This window comes from Heterodontus francisci, chromosome 2 (genome assembly GCF_036365525.1).
Source record: "Heterodontus francisci isolate sHetFra1 chromosome 2, sHetFra1.hap1, whole genome shotgun sequence".
Taxonomy (NCBI): Eukaryota; Metazoa; Chordata; class Chondrichthyes; order Heterodontiformes; family Heterodontidae; genus Heterodontus; species Heterodontus francisci.
The window spans coordinates 158065414-158085458 of NC_090372.1; the positions used below are offsets into that span (position 1 = coordinate 158065414).

The 20045-nt window shown below is 40.7% G+C and overlaps 1 protein-coding gene across 1 annotated transcript in view; it reads left to right on the plus strand.

The window, feature by feature from the left end:
* The first annotated feature begins 705 nt into the window (after positions 1-705).
* Positions 706-20045, plus strand: part of LOC137380838 (G patch domain-containing protein 8) — a 132428-nt gene continuing 113088 nt past the window's right edge. The window contains exons 1-3 of the mRNA XM_068053253.1: positions 706-815; positions 3743-3764; positions 8338-8481. Coding sequence (XP_067909354.1) covers positions 706-815; positions 3743-3764; positions 8338-8481 — 276 coding nt within the window. The remainder of the gene's footprint in view (positions 816-3742; positions 3765-8337; positions 8482-20045) is intronic.

The following is a 20045-nucleotide window of genomic DNA, read 5'->3' on the forward strand; positions in this document are numbered from 1 at the left end:
GGCTTCTGTCACAGCTGGTCCCATGATGCAGAGCACTGTGTCCTCCAGAAGTGTCAGGTGATTCAGGCGTGCCTGTCCCCTGCCGGTTCTGCTGTGCTCCCTCCTGTTATGGGCCACCTTGTCCTGCAAGAAAGAGGAAAGAATGTCAGTGAATGAGTTGCAATGTGTTTGGGTGATGTGCCTGCCATTTAATATTCACAATCTTCCTCTATAAGCAGTTCCAGGACATACGTCACATGAATGTGGAAAAAAAAAGGAAAAAGTCGTGTAAATGTGAAAATAATTTGAAAAAGCCAGATACTTGGGTCTCTTGGGCATCCAGTGTAACTTTCTTCCATTAATAAATGTCCTTCTGGCTGCATCCCTGACTTCATTAATTATACATGAATGTTAAGTGGTGGCAAGACAGGCTCCTTGCATCTCCTCAGATAAGGTGAAATATTTCTCTCCTGTTTTAATGCGGAACAAGCGGACATTAGGCCAGGTTCATGCCAATTCGTTGATTTCTGTGGTAATTTCATCGGTATTGACTGCAATAATGCACCCTGTTGAGGAGTGGAGTATCTCTGACAGCAACTTCTAGTTTTCTGTGTTTAGCTGCACTTGTGCAGATGCCAGAAGTTGCTGTCAGTTTTACGCAGTAATGACAGTGAACAATGACAGTTTTGCCGTCATTACAATTACAAAATCCAAGCCATTATTGGAATGAGTCCAGATCATGAAAATGATTTGGGCCTCACACCAATGCCATTGGGCAGGTGTACCAGATACCTGCCCACTACGGAAGATTCATGTTCTAATCAAAAATTGCCCTTGTAAACATTTTATTATTATGTATGCTCAATGATTTAGATACGAGACCTTTTGCTGTAAATATATTCCTGTATAATTTTAATTTATTTGTTCATTTTTAAAAAGTCAATAGAAATACATTTTAAAGAAAAAGCCCATAATTATGCAAAGATTGGTGGCAGATCAGAAGATTGGACAAAATATAAAAACAGCAAAGATTGACTAAACGTTTGATAAGGAAGGTAAAATTACAGTATGAGAGAAAGCTAGCTAGAAATATAAAGACAGATAGTAAGAGTTTCTATGGATATTTAAAAAAGAGTTAACAAAGTGAATGTCGGTCCTATAGAAAGTGAGTCTGGGGAATTAAGAATGGATAATAAAGAGATGGCAGATGAATTGAACAGGTATTTTGCATCGGTCTTCATAGAGGATACAAGTAACATCCCAGTATCAGCTGTAAGTCAGGAAATGGAAGAGAGGGAGGAACTCAAGAAAATTACAATCACCAGGGAAGTGGTACTGAACAAATTGTTGGAGCCACGGGCTGACAAGTCCCCGGGTCCTGATAGACTTCATCCTAGGGTGTTAAAAGAAGTGGCTAGTGAGAAAGTTGATGCGTTCGTTTTAATTTTCCAAAATTCCCTAAATTCGGGGAAGGTTCTGCTAGACTGGAAAATAGTGAATGTAACTCCTTTATTCAACAAGGGAGGGAGACAGAAAGCAGGAAACTACAGGCCAGTTAGCTTAACATCTGTCTTAGGGAAAAGGTTAGAAGCTATTATTAAAGACATTATACCAGGGCACTTAGAAAAATTGAAGGTAATCAGGCAGAGTCAACATGGTTTTGTGAAAGGGAAATCATGTTTAACCAATTTATTGGAGTTCTTTGAGGGAGTTACATGTGCTGTGGATGAAGGGGAACCGGTAGTTATATTGTACTTAGATTTCCATAAGGCATGTGATAAGGTGCTGCATCAAAGGTTATTGCAAAAAATAAAAGCTCATGGTGTAGGGGGTAACATATTGGCATGGATAGAAGATTGGATAGCTAACCGGAAATGAAGAGTAGGCATAAATGGGTCATTTTCTGGTTGGCAAGATGTAACGAGTGGTGTGCCTCAGGCATCTGTGCTGGGACCTCAACTTTTTACAATTTATATAAATGACTTAGATGAAGGGACTGAAGGTATAGTTGCTAAATTTGCTGATGACACAAAGATAGGTAGGAAAGTAGGTTGTGAAGAGGACATAAGGAGGCTACAAAGGGATGTAGATATGTTAAGTGAGTGGGCAAAAATCTGGCAGATGGAGTAAAATGTGGAAAAATGTGAAGTTGTCCGTTTTGGCAGGAAAAATAACGAAGAAGCAGATTATCTAAATGGTGAGAGAGTGCAGAGCTCCGAGATGCAGAGGGATCTGGGTGTCCTAATGCATGAATTGCAAAAGGTCAGTATGCAGGTACAGCACGTAATTAGGAAAGCTAATAGAATGTTATCGATTATCGCGAGGGGAATTGAATACAAAAGTAGGGAGGTTTTGCTTCAGCTATACAGGGCATTGGTGAGACCACATCTGGAGTACTGTGTACAGTATTGGTTTCCTTATTTAAGGAAGGATGTAAATGTGTTGAAAGCAGTTCAGGGACGGTTTAGTAGACTGATACCTGGAATGGGTGGGCTATCTTATGAGGAAAGATTGGACAGGCTAGGCTTGTATCCGTTGGAATTTAGAAGAGTAGGAGGCGACTTGATTGAAACATATAAGATCCTGAGGGGTCTTGACAGGGTGGATGTGGACAGGCTGTTTCCCCTTGTGGGAGAATCTAGAACCGGGGTCACTGTTTAAAAATAAGGGGTTGCCCATTTATGACAGAGATGAGGCGAACTTTTTTCTCTGAGATTCGTGAGTCTTTGGAACTTTCTCTCTCAAAAGGCAGTGGAAGCAGAGCCTTTGAATATGTTTAAGGCAAAGGTTGACAGATTCTTGATAAGCAAGGGGTGAAAGGTTATTGGGGGTAGGTGGTAATGTGGAGTAATCAGTTTAGCCATGAACTTATTGAATGGCGGAACAGGCTAGAGGGGCCGAGTGGCCTACTCCTGCTCCTCATTTGTATGTTTGTAAATTAATATTTTTTAAACCTAAAATTAAGTCTTATGGCGTGATGCTCTATTAAAGATGAGAGGGGTCATGTGAAGGGATGGAATAAGACCAATAGCTATAAAAAATGAATAGACAAGGCTTTCTGTTTCATTGTCCTAACCTTACCTACATCTCAAGATTTGGAGAGATACCCTTCAAAGCATGCAGAGTTGAAACTCAAACATGACAGTGACCATTGATATGACTGTCAAAATAACAAGAACACAAAACTGCAAAAATATTAAGACCCTTCATTATCTTGAAACCCTTCATAAGTCCTCAACTCAAATGAAAAAAATCCTGTAGGTGAAATTGGTCTTCACTTTGCCTAATTTGCTTTTCCATTGCTGTCAAATCGACCACAGTGTTTCACGAGCTGCCGATTCACTATAATCTGTTTCACGTTGCTGGCGAAGACCAATTTCACCCCCTGAACTTCTGAACTCTGTCTTCATAACTTTAATCCCTTCTCTCTGCTAACATTCTGGTGAATCTTTGTGCATCTTTTGCATTGCTTTTATATCCTTCTAATGGAGTGCCTAAAACCTCACACTACTGCATCCTAACGAAAAGCTTGTACAAGTACAATATTGTCTTTTCACTTTTCTATGCAATGCCATCATGACAAAAATAAGGATTCTACTTGTCTGTTTGTGGCATTATTTACTTGCACTGTAATCATTAATTACCTACATATTAGCACAATAAGGCTTCTTTGCCCTTCTACTCCATTTAAAATCTTAACCATTTATTCCAAAATGTATTACTTCTGTTTTTCTTCACGATTCTTTTTCTTTTGTATGTATAGATATGTTGATAAAACATATCTTGTATGTTATAAAATGTATGATTAATAGGATATGTACCACCAGTTCTGCAAACCCATCCAATCCCATATCCATAGGCTTCACCCTCTGTGCTACTCTGTGCTCTGCCAGTATTTAACAATAGAATTGAAGCATGCGATTTTAGATTAGATTAGATTAGATTAGAGATACAGCACTGAAACAGGCCCTTCGGCCCACCGAGTCTGTGCCGAACATCAACCACCCATTTATACTAATCCTACACTAATCCCATATTCCTACCAAACATCCCCACCTGCCCCTATATTTCCCTACCACCTACCTATACTAGTGACAATTTATAATGGCCAATTTACCTATCAACCTGCAAGTCTTTTGGCTTGTGGGAGGAAACCGGAGCACCCGGAGAAAACCCACGCAGACACAGGGAGAACTTGCAAACTCCACACAGGCAGTACCCGGAATCGAACCCGGGTCCCTGGAGCTGTGAGGCTGCAGTGCTAACCACTGCGCCACTGTGCCGCCCCAAGATTTTTTCATTTACAATAGACAGCCTAGTTTACATTTCTCTGTCAATGCAGCATATTCTGTACATAGGCTAGAAATTCTGGTAGCACAGTTGCACCACTGACAGTGTGACAGGGCAGAACTTGGAACTCCTTGTTGCTCAGTAAGGAGTGTCCATATGCTAGCTTGGTCAAAGATTCAAAGAATGCAAAATAACTCTGCAGCTACTGCTTCATTAATGGACTACCAATTCAAACAGAACTTAATCTTGCATTTGGATTCATGCAGATAAGCTTACCACAGGTCATACAAGTGCTGTAATAGGTGGGTTTTTTGGGATTCTTTCAGACACATTTCCAAAATGATGTTAGAATGGAGAGAATGGGAAGAAGTGCCCACTCTTCCACCATCAGAAGCTGTCATGGGACTGAGTTTTTGAAAATTTGTTTGTGGGATGTGGGCATCGCTGGCTAGGCCAGCATTATAAAGTCATAAGGTCGTAAGAACTAGGAGCAGGAGAAGGCAATTCAGCCCCTCGAGCCTGCTCCGCCATTCAATATGATCATGGCTGATCTCAACTCAGCCTCAACTCCACTTTCCTGCACGTTCTCCATAACCCTTCAACCCTTTACTAATTAAAAATCTGTCTATCTCCTCCTCAAGTTCACTCAATGTCCCGGCATCCACCGCATTCTGGGGTAGTGAATTCCACAGACTCACAACCCTTTGAGAGAAGTAATTTCTCCTCATCTCTGTTTTAAATCTGCTACCCCTTCTCCTAAAACTATGACCTCTCATTCTAGATTGCCCCACAAGAGGAAACACCCTCTCTATGTCTACTTTGTCAATTCCCTTAATCATCTTATGTACCTCAATTAGATCTCCTCTCATTCTTCTAAACTTTAGAGAGTAAAGGCCTAAACTGCTCAATCTCTCTTCATAAGACAAACCCCTTATCCCTGGAATCAATCTAGTGAACCTCCTCTGAACTGCCTCCAATGCAACTACATCCCTCCTCAAGTAAGAGGACCAAAACTGTACGCAATACTCCAGGTGTGGTCTCACTAATGCCTTGTACAGTTGCAGCAACATTTCCCTACTTTTATATTCTATTCGTTTAGCAATAAATGCCAAAATTCCACTTGCCTTCCTTATTACCTGCTGTACCTGCAATTCATGCACGAGGACACCCAGATCCCTCTGCACCGAAGCATTCTGAAGTTTCTCTCCATTTAGATAATTTGCCTTTCTATTTTTATGACCAAAGTGGATAACCTCACACTTATCCACGTTAAACTCCATCTGCCAAATTTTGGCCCATTCACCTAACCTATACATATCCATTTGTAAATTTCTTATTTCTTTATAGCAACTTACTATCCCACCTATTTTAGTGGCATCTGCAAATTTGGCTATAGTACCTTCTATCCCTGCATCCAAGTCATTTATATATATTGTAAATAGTTGGGGCCCAAGGACCGAACCCTGTGGCACCCCACTGGTTACATCTTGCCAACCAGAAAAAGACCCATTTATCCCGACTCTGTTTCCTGTTGGTTAGCCAATCCTCTATCCAAGCTAATAAATTGCCCCTAACCGCATGTGATCTTACCTTGTGTATTAAACTTTTGTGTGGCACCTTATCAAATGCCTTCTGGAAGTCCAGATGTACTACATCTACAGGATCCCCATTATCCACTTTGCTTGTTACAGCTTCGAAGAACTCTAGCAAATTAGTCAAACACGATTTACCTTCATAAAACCATGCTGACTCTGATGGATTGCGTTTTGACTTTCTAAATGTCCTTTTATTACTTCCTTAATAATGGATTCTAACAATTTCCCAACGACAGATGTCAAACTAACTGGTCTGTAGTTTCCTACTTTCTGCCTCTCTCCCTTTTTGAATAAGGGCATTATATTAGCTTTTTTCCAATTCACTATAACCTTTCCCGCATCCAGGGAATTTTGGAATATTGTAAACAATGGATCCACTATCTCCGCTGCCACTTCCTTTAAGACCCTAGGATGTAGGCCATCAGGCCCTGGGGACTTGTCTGCCTTCAATCCCAATAGTTTGCTCAGTACTTTTTCCCTAGTGGTGATGATTTTTCTAAGTTCCTCTCTTTCTATAATCTCTGCATTTCCTGTTACTATTGGAATGGTACTAGTGTTCTCCACCATGAAAACTGAGGCAAAATACTGATTTAGTGTCTCCGCCATTTCTGTGTTCCCCTCTATTAACTCCCCAGTCTCATCCTCCAAAGGACCAACATTCACTTTAGCTACTCTCTTACCTTTTATATACTTATAGAGGCTTTTGCTATCTGTCTTTATATTTTGCGCTAGCTTTCTTTCATAATTTACCTTTGCTCTTTTTATTACTATTTTATTAACCCTTTGTTGCCCATCCCTAAGTGCCCTCGAACTGAGTGGCTTGCTAGGCCATTTCAGAGGGCAGTTAAGAGTTAACCACATTGCTGTGGGCCTAGAGTCACATGTAGGCCAGACCAGGTAAGGATGGCAGATTTCCTTCTCCAAAAGGACATTAGTGAATCAGATGAGTTTCTACAGCAATCGACAATGGTTTCATGGCCACCATTGGACTAGCTTTTTAATTCCAGATTTTATGAATTGAATTCAAATTTCACCATCCGCTTTGGTGGGATTTGAACCCATTTCCCCAGAGCATTAGCCTGGGCTCTGGATTACTAGTCCAGTGCCATCACCACTATGCCACTGCCTCCCCAAATGGGCAGAACCCAGCAAAAATGAGTTCCACCCCAACCTTTTGCTCCACTGATCCCTGATCAACTGATTTCTGTCCCAATAAGGACTGGAACTTCTGAGCTTATAATTATTGCTATTTTATTTCCATATATGTCTTGCAATGCTGATGCACAGTAATATTCATGCCTTACAGATACGCTCTTTTTTAAGTCATGCAATGTCTTCTAGATCCCCAGGTAGCTGTAACAAGTAGCTGAAATCACATTGCCTTTTAGTGGCATATTGTCATACTCAGCTTTTCCTTTTCATATTTGATACTGCCCTACCCCACCTTACGTTTGGTTAGCAAAAGCTACCAGTTTATTGAGTGCCTCGTTGGTAAAAGATTTCCTTTATTGTTTTTCAGCAACTTTCCATAAGAATGCTCACTCCACAGCTGGATTAACAAACCTTAGTATTGCTTTAGGTTCATCTATCCTTCAATTCACTGTTCTTTTTTCCCCAATATGTGTTACTTCACATTTCTCTATGCACCTACTTGCCGAATCTGCTCATCTATCTACGTCCCCCTAAAATCTGCCATGCCCCAATATTTGATGGTATTTGCCAAACTTAAATAATATTGATCTGTGCTCACATCTAAAACATTTATATAAATAGAAAACAAAAGACATCTTAGCACGAATCCCTAGGTACAACAAAAATGAAACAAAGCAACTGAGGGGAAAGAAATGACAAAAAAGACATTACTGATTGCATTTGTTACAATCAATCAAAGCTCCCAGGAATAAAAACATACTTAATCTGAGCTGCTGAGGCTGTTTATTTTAAATTTTTAGAAATAATGGAGCAGTGGGAGAGGAATAGGAGACACCATTTACGAGCAACTATTTTACCCCGACTAAAAACTCTTAGATGCAGCTGTGCTTATGGTTCATTTGTTTCTCTAAAGGAAATCTTTGCCTCCTCTATCCTTAAACCACTGGCTCTTTCTCAGGCAGGGAACTAAAATGCATATCTAACAGCTTCCTGTTTGCTGTGTACGAAGACATAACTAGAAAATATTGCATTATGGGATATTGTACTGTTATCCCACTTTACAATGATTGACAGGTTTTATTCTCACCTGAGATCATCTACAGTAGATCAGTTTAGCCACCTCTATTAGCTTCATTGAAAGACTCTCCAGAGGTGAAAGATGATGATAGACACCAGTTTCTTAATTGATTTTTTCCCCCCAGTTGAGTGCACTTGAGAACAGTTGCCACAGCAACCACATTTTGCTTAGGTATACATTGTTTCTGTCCACTAACACCTTGGTTGAAAACAATATTATAAGACACTAATTTTATCCCTGCAGGATTATGCTGGAAAGGAGAAGGCCATAGCAAAGGCTCTTGAGGACCTGAAAGCCAACTTCTACTGTGAATTATGCGACAAGCAGTACCACAAACATCAGGAGTTTGACAATCACATAAATTCCTATGACCATGCTCACAAACAGGTAAGTGGAAGTTTGTTCACTTAAGTAGACATTTAGGTTTTTGCATTCAACAGAAGGCAGCTTGTGTTAAAGGGAGGTTTCTGTGAAGAAGGTATTAATTAAACAGAAGAATGTCACACTTAATTTGCACCCCACAGATTATTACCTTAGTACTGAAAATATTTTAATTGCAGTCATGTTGATTGCACATAATTTGTTGGGGGTGGGGAATCAGTTGCTGGTACTTCTTTAAGCAATTTCAGGTGAACAAGCGTCATGGCCATCTTATTAAATTTTAATTTCTGCTGGCGGTTTATTGCACAGTTAACCTTTTTCCAGCTTTGGCAACATAGGTATCATACTGTGACCCTTTCAATGTGTGGAGACTACTGACAATAAGCATTAATAAAAATAACCAATACAACAAAGTAGACAAATTTAGAGCCTAAGTATGTATGTGAAATGTAAGGGTACAAATTACAGTTGACAACCCAAAGGCAATAACATATTTTGAACAAATTGATTAGCACCTCCGTTCAGATAGTGAAGAATTTGATTCTAAAGTGTTGTGTTTGTATAAGAATATCATTCTCAGTAATTTTTATCTTATCAACTGTTATTTAAAGTTTCCATAACTGCAACCTTCAATTTCAATGTAAGAACTTTTAACTACACAGTCTATTTGTTCAGTAAGCAGTCAAACACTTTGAGCATTTCATGCCAATAGCACCTGCTGTGATTTACTGTCTATCTGGATTTGTGCTGGGGCCTTGAAAGTACATCTTGTGTTGTGTATAGGGAGTGTGGATCTTGATTCAGCACCAGCAAACAATCAAACTCTGACAGCTCTTATTGGTGAGAATATAGAAAATGCCACATTAGTGCAGTGGGAATTGCTCTTTAAAATTTTGTCCAGCTGAGGCTGAGTGTTTTGAGTATTGAATGGGAACCACTACAAAATCTAAAGAGGTGTATCATGAGAGAATGATCCTATATCATTCGGTTTACCTTGTAGGCAAAAATTAAATATCATCAGTTTTGTACTATAGCTGAACTGGGAGTGTTTGGCAATATAGCTGAGTACAAAATGGAAGAGGGTTTTCAACCCTCGCATTGATCAACACAAAATAAATAGGGAAAAATAAGAAAACAGTTCTCACATATACTTTTTAATCCCTTTTATTCACTCACATAGGAACAATATTGTGTTGTCTAATGAGTGTGGAAGAAATGGATATGGGCCAGATTTCAAGGTCAGCAGCGAAGTGATGGTGCTCACAGTTGACCTCAAAGAAAGCTGCCCGCAAAGGTCTAGCGATCTCTGTGGTGTAGATGTCACTTTTCCTGATTTTAGTTTAATTCTGGCATCAACAATAGGGAATCTCCAGGCATTTAGCAACAGTGATGTCATCAAACAGGCTAAGCAGCCAATCATGTTGAAGAATTCTCACAGACAGCAAACCAGAAAGTAAAAAGTACTGATTATCCTTCACTTTTTAATCGTATTACACAAATAAAGATTAGGATATACACATGGGATTAAGGTAGAAGCTGAAATATCATGAACAAACTTAAATATAGTTTTTAAAAATCTTTGGAATTTTTTATTATAATGGAAAAATTTGACATTCTACAAATATATAAATAGATTTTCTGGGCCAGAGAGGTTGTTCATCAGTAAATATGACTTAGTATGCTATTTACAAACCCAGTTACACCTCATACGAAAAGGTGTAACTTTTTCAAGGGTTTTTGCAGTGAGACAAATAGCACAAAAAGTGGATGTACATGTCAAATCAGTAATTTCTAGATAATTTTCATCTGCAAGTCCTTTAACAGCACACTCGATGGAGGAGCAGGGAATCACTGAGAGCAAATATTGATCTCCATGTTTAACTGCACATGTGTGGATGCCAGAAGTTGCTGTCAATTTCAGAGAAGTAATGACAGCAAACGCTGACAGTTTTACAGTCATTACAACTGTAGTATCTGGGCCAATGTATTTCCCTATGTAAGCTACCAGAAAAGACTGATGATTGTGGTAAATGCGCCATCTGTGTTTGATTTTACTGTGTGCCCTTTCCCTGCTTGTGGGTATGGCATCAGCTTTCAGGTTGCTCCAGCTCCTTCCCGCTCTGAGGTTAGCTTATCCACCAGTTGTTTGAAGTTAATAGAAGTTATTTTGTGAGCACATATTATGCATTGTTTGCAATTTCAAGAATGCACAGCTGCTTTTCTACACGCTCACTGACAGTACTTGAGGCTCATTCATCAAAGTTGGCACTACATCCTCTACTAAAGATTCACTCAAAACAAGTATGAAGTCAATACTATCATATACCTGATTTTTAATCCAAGTAAGTTTTACAGTAACAAAGTTGCGACTTTATGAAAGCATTTTCTGGTTCTTTTCTAGTGCTGACAGATTCCTTCAGGCCTCATTCAATTACAAACACCTTTGTAACTAGCCAGGTTCTGGGGAAGCACAGTCGGCTGTGAACTGGGTTGGCTACCCACTCCATGGATGCTGGCAGCCAATTCGGGCAGGGGACATTTTATAATGGCACCTGTATTTTATTGATATCTGAGCAGCTCCCCGCAGTGTGCGGAGGCTGCCAAATCAATTGTGGCAATCTCCCGGCAGCAGGCCAGGGGGCCATTGGAGCTGGAGACTCCATGCCCCAATGACAGGGCTGCGGGGATGAAAGGCCACAGTCCTGTCCGAGAATAGGCCTGCAAAGGTGCTCTACCTGCTTCGGGCCTTAATTGATCACTTCCATGCAGGCAGCCGAGGATGCCCTCGTGCTTACCTGCATGCCTCAGCAGCGCCCATTTCTCCTGGTGGGGCTTGCAGCCTGACATCGCAGCAGACCCTCTGATTGGGCCTCTGAGTGGATGGAGAGAAACTATTGGCATTGGCAGAAGGGTCGCGACTCAAAGGACACCGCTTTAAGGTGAATGGCAAAAGAACCAAAGGTGACATGAGGAAAAACTTTTTTATGCAGTGAGTAGTTAGGATCTGGAATGCACTGCCTGAGAGGATGATGGAGGCACAGTCAATCGTGGCTTCCAAAAGAGAATTGAATAAGCACCTGAAGAAAAAAAATTGCAGGTCTATGTGGAAAGGGCTGGAGTTGGAGGGCCAGTACAGACTCAGTGGGCTGAATGGCCTCTTGCTGCACTGTAAACATTCTATGATTCTATGATTTAAAAACATAAGCCTTAAAATTCCTCAAAAAACGATCCTGGCAGTGACCCTCCAGTGCTGACATCACCAGTATTTATGAATACTACTATGGACACATCTTACAAGGTTGTCAGCCCTATGCAGCTGGAAAATCTTGTGTCAGCTGTGGAGGTGAGGTTGCCAGGCTTTCCTCCCAACTGCATCATGACATAGTGTCCATCAGAAAACTTATTTTTTAAAATACCCCTTCTTTTGGGGTGGGGGGGGAGGGGTTCAGGTTCAGTGGTCTATACCTCACTGGTGGGTCTTGTCCTTCACCCTTCTGGTGCCAATGTCTCAACTCACTTGGGCTACCAACTTCCAGGGAGATGCCATGTCCCAAATGAGACAGGTCAACAGGAACTTCAGCATTGGAGATCCTGGCCCAGCTGCACCATAACGTATTTGCCTTGTACAATGCAAACAAAATCATGGGCAAAATAGAAGAAATTTGCTGCTTCCAGCTAACAAAATGGTTCCTGAGGCTATCCCAGTGCATCATGTTCTCATTTGCATGGAAGAAAACTTAACAAGGTGCATAGATGCAATTTAACATAAGAACATATGAAATAGGAACAGGATTAGGCCATATGACTCCTTGTGACTGCTCTGTCATTCAATATGATCATGACTGACTGCAACGCCATTGTCTTGATTCCCTTACAGTCCAAAAATGTATCGCTCTCAGCCTTGACTATACTCAACAACTGAGCAGCCATAGACCTCTCGAGTAGAGAATTCCAAAGGTTCACAAGCCTCCGAGTGAGAAAAATTTCTCCTCACATCTGTTTTAACTGGTCGACTGCTTATCTTGAAACTATTTCCTCCAATGCTAAGGGAAACAGCCTTTCCGCATTAATCCTGTTAAGCCCTCTCATAATCTTGTGTTTCAATAAGATCAACTTTCATTCTTTGAAACTCCAGAGAGTATAGGCCCTTTCTTCTCAATCTCTCCTTGTAGGACAACCCTCTCATCCCAGGAATCAATCTGGTGAATCTTTGTTGCACCCCCTTTTAAGGCAAGTGTAGTCTTCCTTGGGTATGGAGACCAAAACTGTACACAGTACTCCAGGAGTGGTCTTGCCAAAGCCCTGTACAATTGCAGCAAGACTTCCTTACTGTTATACTCCAATCCCTTTCTAACAAAAGCTAACATACCAGTTGCCTTCCAAATTGTTTGCTGTCCCTGCATGTTAACTTCCAGTGATATTTGTACAGGGATATCCAGGTGCCTCTGAATGCAAGCAATTCCCAGTCTCTCACCATTCAAGATATACTTTTTTTCATTTTTCCTCCCAAAGTGAATAAGTGCATATCTCCCCACACTGTATTCATCTGTCACGTTCTTGCCCACTCACTTAACCTAACTATTGCCCTTTGCAGACTCTTCAGGCTGAATTTTTGCCCCCCCCCCCCAAATATATCCAGCTATTTATATTGCACTATGTGAACCATTATATTTGATATTTAATTCCATTGATTACAATGGAATGCGCTACCATGTAAATCAGATTTCTAGTCCATAGTGCCAATTCCAAGTAATGAGAAATGATTAGCATGGAGTCCAACCTGCAGACACTGCGACACATCAGGGAGGGGAGAAGTTACCTGGACATTTTGTACCAGGAGGCGGTCATATCCCTTAGGATAGGGTCTTCTGATTTGGTCAGGGACAGGACTGTGTGGCTGCAGCTGAGGCAGGTAAGGGGACCCAGAGGGCAGGAGTGCAGGAGCCTCAACCTTTGTGATTGCCAAACTGGTTTGAGGTTCTTTCAGCTTGCTTGGATGAGAGTGGGGGCTGCAGGGTGGATGAGCAACTTGACCATGGCACCATGATACAGGAAGCCATTCAAGTGGAGGGAGAAAAAAGGAATGTAGTGGTAGTACATTCTGGAGCCAACCAGAGAGCAGGCTATATTAGACCTGGTATTGTGCAACGAGATAGGATTAATTAATGACCTCATAGTTAAGGCATCCCTAGGTAGCAGCGATCATAATATGATTGAATTTTACAGTCAGTTTGAGGGAGAGAAGAGTGTATCCAAGACTGGTATTTTAAACTTAAATAAGGGCAATTCTGAGGGCATGAAAGCAGGGCAAATCAGGTTAAGGGATAGGTCAATAGAGATGCAGTGGCAGACATTTAAGGGGATATTTCAGAATATACAGAATAGATACATTTCAACGAGAAAGAAAAATTCCAAGGGTGGATCCCCCCCATCCTTGGTTAAATAAAACAGTTAATGATAGTATCAAACTTAAAGAAAAAGCCTATAATTGCACACAGATGGGAGGCAGGTCAGATGATTGGACAGAATATAAAAACCAGCCGAGAATGACTAAAAGATTGATAAGGAAGGTAAAATTAGAGTACAAGATAAAGCTATCTAGAAATATAAAGACAGATAGTAAGAGTTTCTATAGATATTTTAAAAAGAAAAGTTAACAAGTGAGCATTGGTCCTATAGAAAGTGAGTCTGGGGAATTAATAATGGATAATAAGGAGATGGCAGATGAATTGAACAGATATTTTGCATCAGTCTTCACCATTGCGAATAATAGATATCTATGTTTTCAATCCTAGGGATAGATCAGGATAAATCTTGTTATCAGAAATGTTGGGTTCAGTGGATTTTCTACCCATATTGTATGTTACTAGCAACAATTCTGTTCTATACTAATTATTATTAAGAACAAAACTGAGAGCAGCTAATTGGAGTTGAGAATGATAAAATCACAATGGGACACTGATAGAGTAAATAGGGAGAAACTGTTTCCACTGGCCAGAAGGTCAGTAACCAGAGGACACAGATTTAAGGTAATTGGCAAAAGAACTAGACAGGAGGTTAATTTTTTTTTAATGTAGCGAGTTGTTATGAAGTGGAATCTGAAGGGGTGATGGAAAAAGCTTCAATAGTAATTTTCGAAAGGGAAATGGATAAAAACTGCACGTTTATTAGGAAAAGAACAGGAGAGTGGACTAATTGGATAGCTCTATCAAAGAGCTGGCACAGGCACAGTGAGCTGAATGGCCTCCTTCTGTGCTATATAAATCTATAACCTCCATAATCAACTGATCTACATATATTGATTAAGAATTGGTTAAGATCCTCACTATCATTTCAAATTGGGATATTTTACAGTTTTGTAATAGTGACAGAAATAAGTATTGAAACTGAGAAACATTAAAACAGAATAATAGTTTTATTTTCCTGCATGAGTTCAGTTCTTTACTTTTTTGTTTCAATCAGTAAATCTCTCTTGATTTGTTTTGGGTTACAGTGTTCTAGTTACTGTCCTCAAATTATATTGCATACATGGATAATCTCATAGCTCTGAGATTGATGGTACTAATCAATATGACATACACTTTTTTGCCATGTCTTTGACATCATTAGCAGATATATTTCCACAAGGTAAAGACATTGAATTGCATAGCATAACCTGTGCAGTATTTAAGAATATGTATCCCTGTACCATAGGATTCTTCACAAATATCTACCTACATGATCACCCAAACAATTATGTTGGATCAGTTCTGTTTGCTCTTTAGATGTGATTCTAACTGTGTTTAATTAGTCGGTGCAATTTTACTATATGCTGCATTTACCAATAAATCTATGAAACGTTTGTATTTTTCTTGTGATTACATTTTTTGGTTGTCTGATATCGAGAGGATTTACAGTCATTGAGGTAATGTTTCAAATCTTCAGGTCTTTCAATAATTGAATACTTGGTAGATTGTAGTGTACTCAAAAGCCTTCAAATTCCCATAGTGCATCTTCTTGATATAGATATGCCTTGTTTAGTCATTCTTTAAACTTTTCAAATCTGTGGGAATTGTGAAGTTGTATCTTATTGGGATTTTACTGATTTCAATTTCATAATTCTGCCCATATTCGGTTTACAAGAAATTACGTGTTGCTTTTCTGTTTTATTGTGTTTCCGAGATGCGTAGAAACATCAGTTTCCTTCAATGTGATAAGTATTGGATTCCGTCTTGGGCTGTTTCCGCTCCCCTCTAACCCAATAAGAAATTGAACAGCAAACTGGTTGGGCTGAACTTTGAGCCCTCTAGGAACTGGCAGTGTAGTGGGGTCCATAAAATTGCGAGGGGGGTTGGGGTGGGGGATGGAGTACCCGTCGCCTTCCCAATGCCATTGAATTTAGTTCGGGGTGGGGAAGATCGAGGATGGCCTTCCTGCCCAGAGGCCACTTGAGGCCCTGTAGTGGCCAATTAATGGGCACTTAAGGGCCTCTTCCTGCTGCTGCTGGCATTTTACCGGTGGCGGGAGTCCCCTGCCAAGTGCTGAGGCCACCTAGTAAAACCAGATGGCCTCTGTGTGGGTTGGTGAGGGAGGGTCTTCTTCCATGGGAAATCTGTGGTTTCCCCCTCACCCCACAACCCCCTCCCCAGGGCTTGCCTGACTGACCCCGGTGAACCTGCCCCCACTTACTTGCATGGCTGCTCCTGGTCCAATCAGAGATCCTCTGATTGACCTTTTCGGCCCGGCATCAGGACCCCCGCCGACTGCATAAAATTCAGTCCGTTATGTGTGGATCTGGAAATCAGGCCCCTCTTCAATTGTTCAGGCAATGTAGATTTCTATTTTAACACTGGGAGATATACCAAACTACACAAATGTTAGGAACAGCTCCTTAACATTCTTGAACAATCGAGACATTTCTAGATCTTGAACAATCTGTTTTAAATCCATACTAAAATAAAAATGGTCTTAATTAGAAGGTGAAAGAAGAATACATGAGAGGAAAAGCATGAATAAAGCTTGAAAAGGATCATAATGATACAAAAATGCTGCCTAGATATTCTGTACACAATAAGTGAAACAGTGAATCCTGGAGGATGACCTGAAATAATGCAATGTCCAAAAATGGAAAAAGAGAGAAATAACACACATTTTCTACATTACAACAGTGACTCCACTTCAAAAATTACTTAATAGGCTGTAAAGTACTTTGAGATGCCCTGAGTTCATGAGAATCGCTACATAAATGCAAGTTCTTCTTAATAGTCAGCATAATGAAGGATGCTGAAGACAGTTGTGCTGTTGGAATAACATGTTTGAGAAATCTCAGCTATTAATAACCTATTTTTCTTAGATTATATTTTGTGAGAAGGAGCTAGAAACAGATTTTAGGTCAGTTCATCTGATAATAGTAATAAGTATGCTGTGCCACAGTGAAACTAAAAAGAACTGTGATAAATAGATATACGTGACATTTTAATTTCTGTTTAATTTGTTTACTCTCTGTCAGGTTATACATGCAAAGATAATTTATGCATCTGAATATATGGTGTAATTGAGCTACTTTTTGATCAAATACCTTAATGTATGTTGTTTAACACCTTCCATTCTGTGGTGGAACATCCAACTTGCATTGAACCCCAACTTTTTTTATAGCCAAAATCAAACAAGAGTTGAGAAGAAGGGAGTCAGATGAGGGTCTTTGGGTTCTTCAGAAGCAACAAACCTCCAGCTAACTGGACTTACTGCCTGCTGGACCAGGGAGCCATTCTTTGGTACTGATTGTCAAAGTTTGTCCCAATCTCTTGCCGTAGAAAAGACATAAATAGCTGCTTACGTTATTTCTCTGGGGTTTCTGTCGATCTTCTATCAAAGTTACAGCTGGAGATTGGAGAACCCAATGCAGAAATTCTCCCCAACTAAGAGTATTTCCACTGGGGCAGTGCAAGCTAAAAGGAGATTTTCAAAATGATGTCAAGTTTTAATAGAGGAGAATTTACATTGGGTTCTACCACTCCTTTGGCCTAATTTTGTTTGAAAACTCAAAAACACCAGAAAAATGGTGTAAATGCCATTTACACCATTTTTCTAGGATTTCCGCAGCTCTTCTGCCAAAGTTATGACAGAAAAGTGGGAGAACGCTTTCTCTGTGGTTCAAGAGTTAGTGACAAGTGATTATCGATTTAAAATTATCATGAGGAGAGGGATAGGAAAGCTTAGGAGAAAATTCTTTAGGTAGAGGACTTTTGGAGCATGGAATGTTTTGCCCCAGGAAGTGCACAACTTTAAGGGGAAACTGGATTAATATTTGAAGTAGAAGAAAATACAAGACTATGGGCCTGTGAGAATAGTTTTAGATTGCTGTGTGCCTGTCAGACTGTGACTCAGTGTTAAGTAAAACAGAGCAGTTTAATACTTCCTCCTTTTTCTATTCTAACCTTTTACAATGCTGTAATACCGCCTCAGTTAGAGAATAGGGCCCTTACAAAATATACAAAAGACATTTTCAAAATGAAAAGCAACACAAAAATGCGATATTAAATGTTGTGCTGATTCTTTTTTTTCATACGTTGTTCTTTCAGAGGTAGTTTTACGGAAAGGCGGGGATGATTTGTGAAAACATGTCACACAATCTTCAATCTGTGGCGATAGACAATGAGGCAAGCATGGAATGTACAAGTATGGTTGTTTTTCTTCATATTCTGGAATCAAGTCATTCCAGAATGAAAATGATACAATCAGAGACTGTTATAAAACAGAATGCAGCAATTTCATTTGGAAATATGTGGTTTTCAGCATAAGAAGAGCACAGCAATAAGAAATTGCAGACTTTTTGCATCTCTGGCAACTCAAGTTGCATAAGGTTGCTGATGTGATAGTGTATCACTGAATCATCATATTATTCCACAAAAACAACAGCTGAAAGGGCATAAAACCACAAATATCAGCATCCCTGCTGAAACAGCAGAACCATTAGCGGATCAGGAACCTGTTTGATTAAGTAGCCTGCTTTGTCAAGGCTCTTTAATTGACCCACAGCATTAACGTCCTGCCTCAAGGTTCCCCGATCAATCAGGGAGGACGGGTAGGTGGAATGAAGCACTGAATCTGGCAATGGAAGGATTTCTAATTAAAGGGACCACAACATGGTCACAACGGCTCAACAGGATATAGATTTTTGAGGCTACAGCAAACACAGGCACGGAGAGGAGACCTGGGAAGGCTGCTCCTCAGGTCTTTCACCTGCAGGTTCGGCTGTGGGATCTGAGAGGCTTCAGTGAGGTAATATTTCCCAAGGAGGGGAGGAAGAAGACAACCTCTTTAACCAAGAAGGCATGGATGGAAGTGAACAGCACAAGTGTGGTCCCTCCAACTGGAGACAGTGTGCCAAGAGAATCCAGGCCCTTGGGAGGGTGGGAAAGGTGAGTAGCATAGCAAATTCAGGTGCCAAGCCCCACATTCTGACTTTCCCAGCATTCTCCTGCATAGCACTCCCCAGAACAACATACCTTGCAGTGATTCCTCTCTCTCTGCAGGCACCTCACACCGCCAGCTGAACAGCCAACACTCACACTCACCCTCACCCTATGACCCTCTTGCACACATGCCTCACAGTCACCCTCCACAAATGTTGTCCTCTCTGCTACCCACACAAGCCGTCCTCAATGATGGCAGAGCCATTTGTGCAAAAAAACAAGGCTGAAGCATCTGCAATCATCTTCAGCCAGAAGTGCCAAGAGGATGATCCATCTGAATCCTCCATCATCAGCATCCTGGGGGCTATGATTGACCAGAAACTTAATTGGACCAGCCATATAAATACTATGGCTACAAGAGGAGGTCTGAAGCTGGGAATTCTGCGGCGAGTAACTCACTACCTGACTCCCCGAAGCCTATCCACCGTCTACATGGCACGTGTCAGTTCCATTCGCAACTCCTCAGATAACAAAGCGATTCAGGCCTGCTTGTAGTAATACCTGGAAAATATTTAGCCTTGGGCTGATAAGTGGCAAATTATATTCACACCACACAAGTGCCAATCAATTATCATTTCCAACAAGAGAGAATTTAACCATTGTCGCTTGACATTCAATGGTCTTACCATAGATGAATACCCCACCACCAACATCCTGAAGGTTACCATTGGCAAGAAACTGAACTGGACCAGCCATATAAATACTGTGGCTACAAGAGCAGGTCAGAGGCTGGAAATTCTGCAGTGAGTAACTCACCTCCTGATTCCCCAAAGCCTGTCCACCATCTACAAAGCACAAGTCAGGAGTGTGATGGAATACTCTCCACTTGCCTGGATGCGTGCAGCTTCTATGACACTCAAGAAGTTCAACAACATTGAGGAAAAAGCAACTCATTTGATTGGCACCCCATCCACCACCTTTAAACATTCACCTCTCGACCACCGAGGCACAGTGGCAGCAGTGCGTATCATCTACAAGATGCACTGCAGCAACTCGCTAAGGCTCCTTCAATAGCGCCTTCCAAACCCACAGCCTGTATCACTTGGACGAACAAAGGCAGAACATGCATGAGAACACCACCGCTGTGCAATTACCCCTTCAAGTCATACATAATCC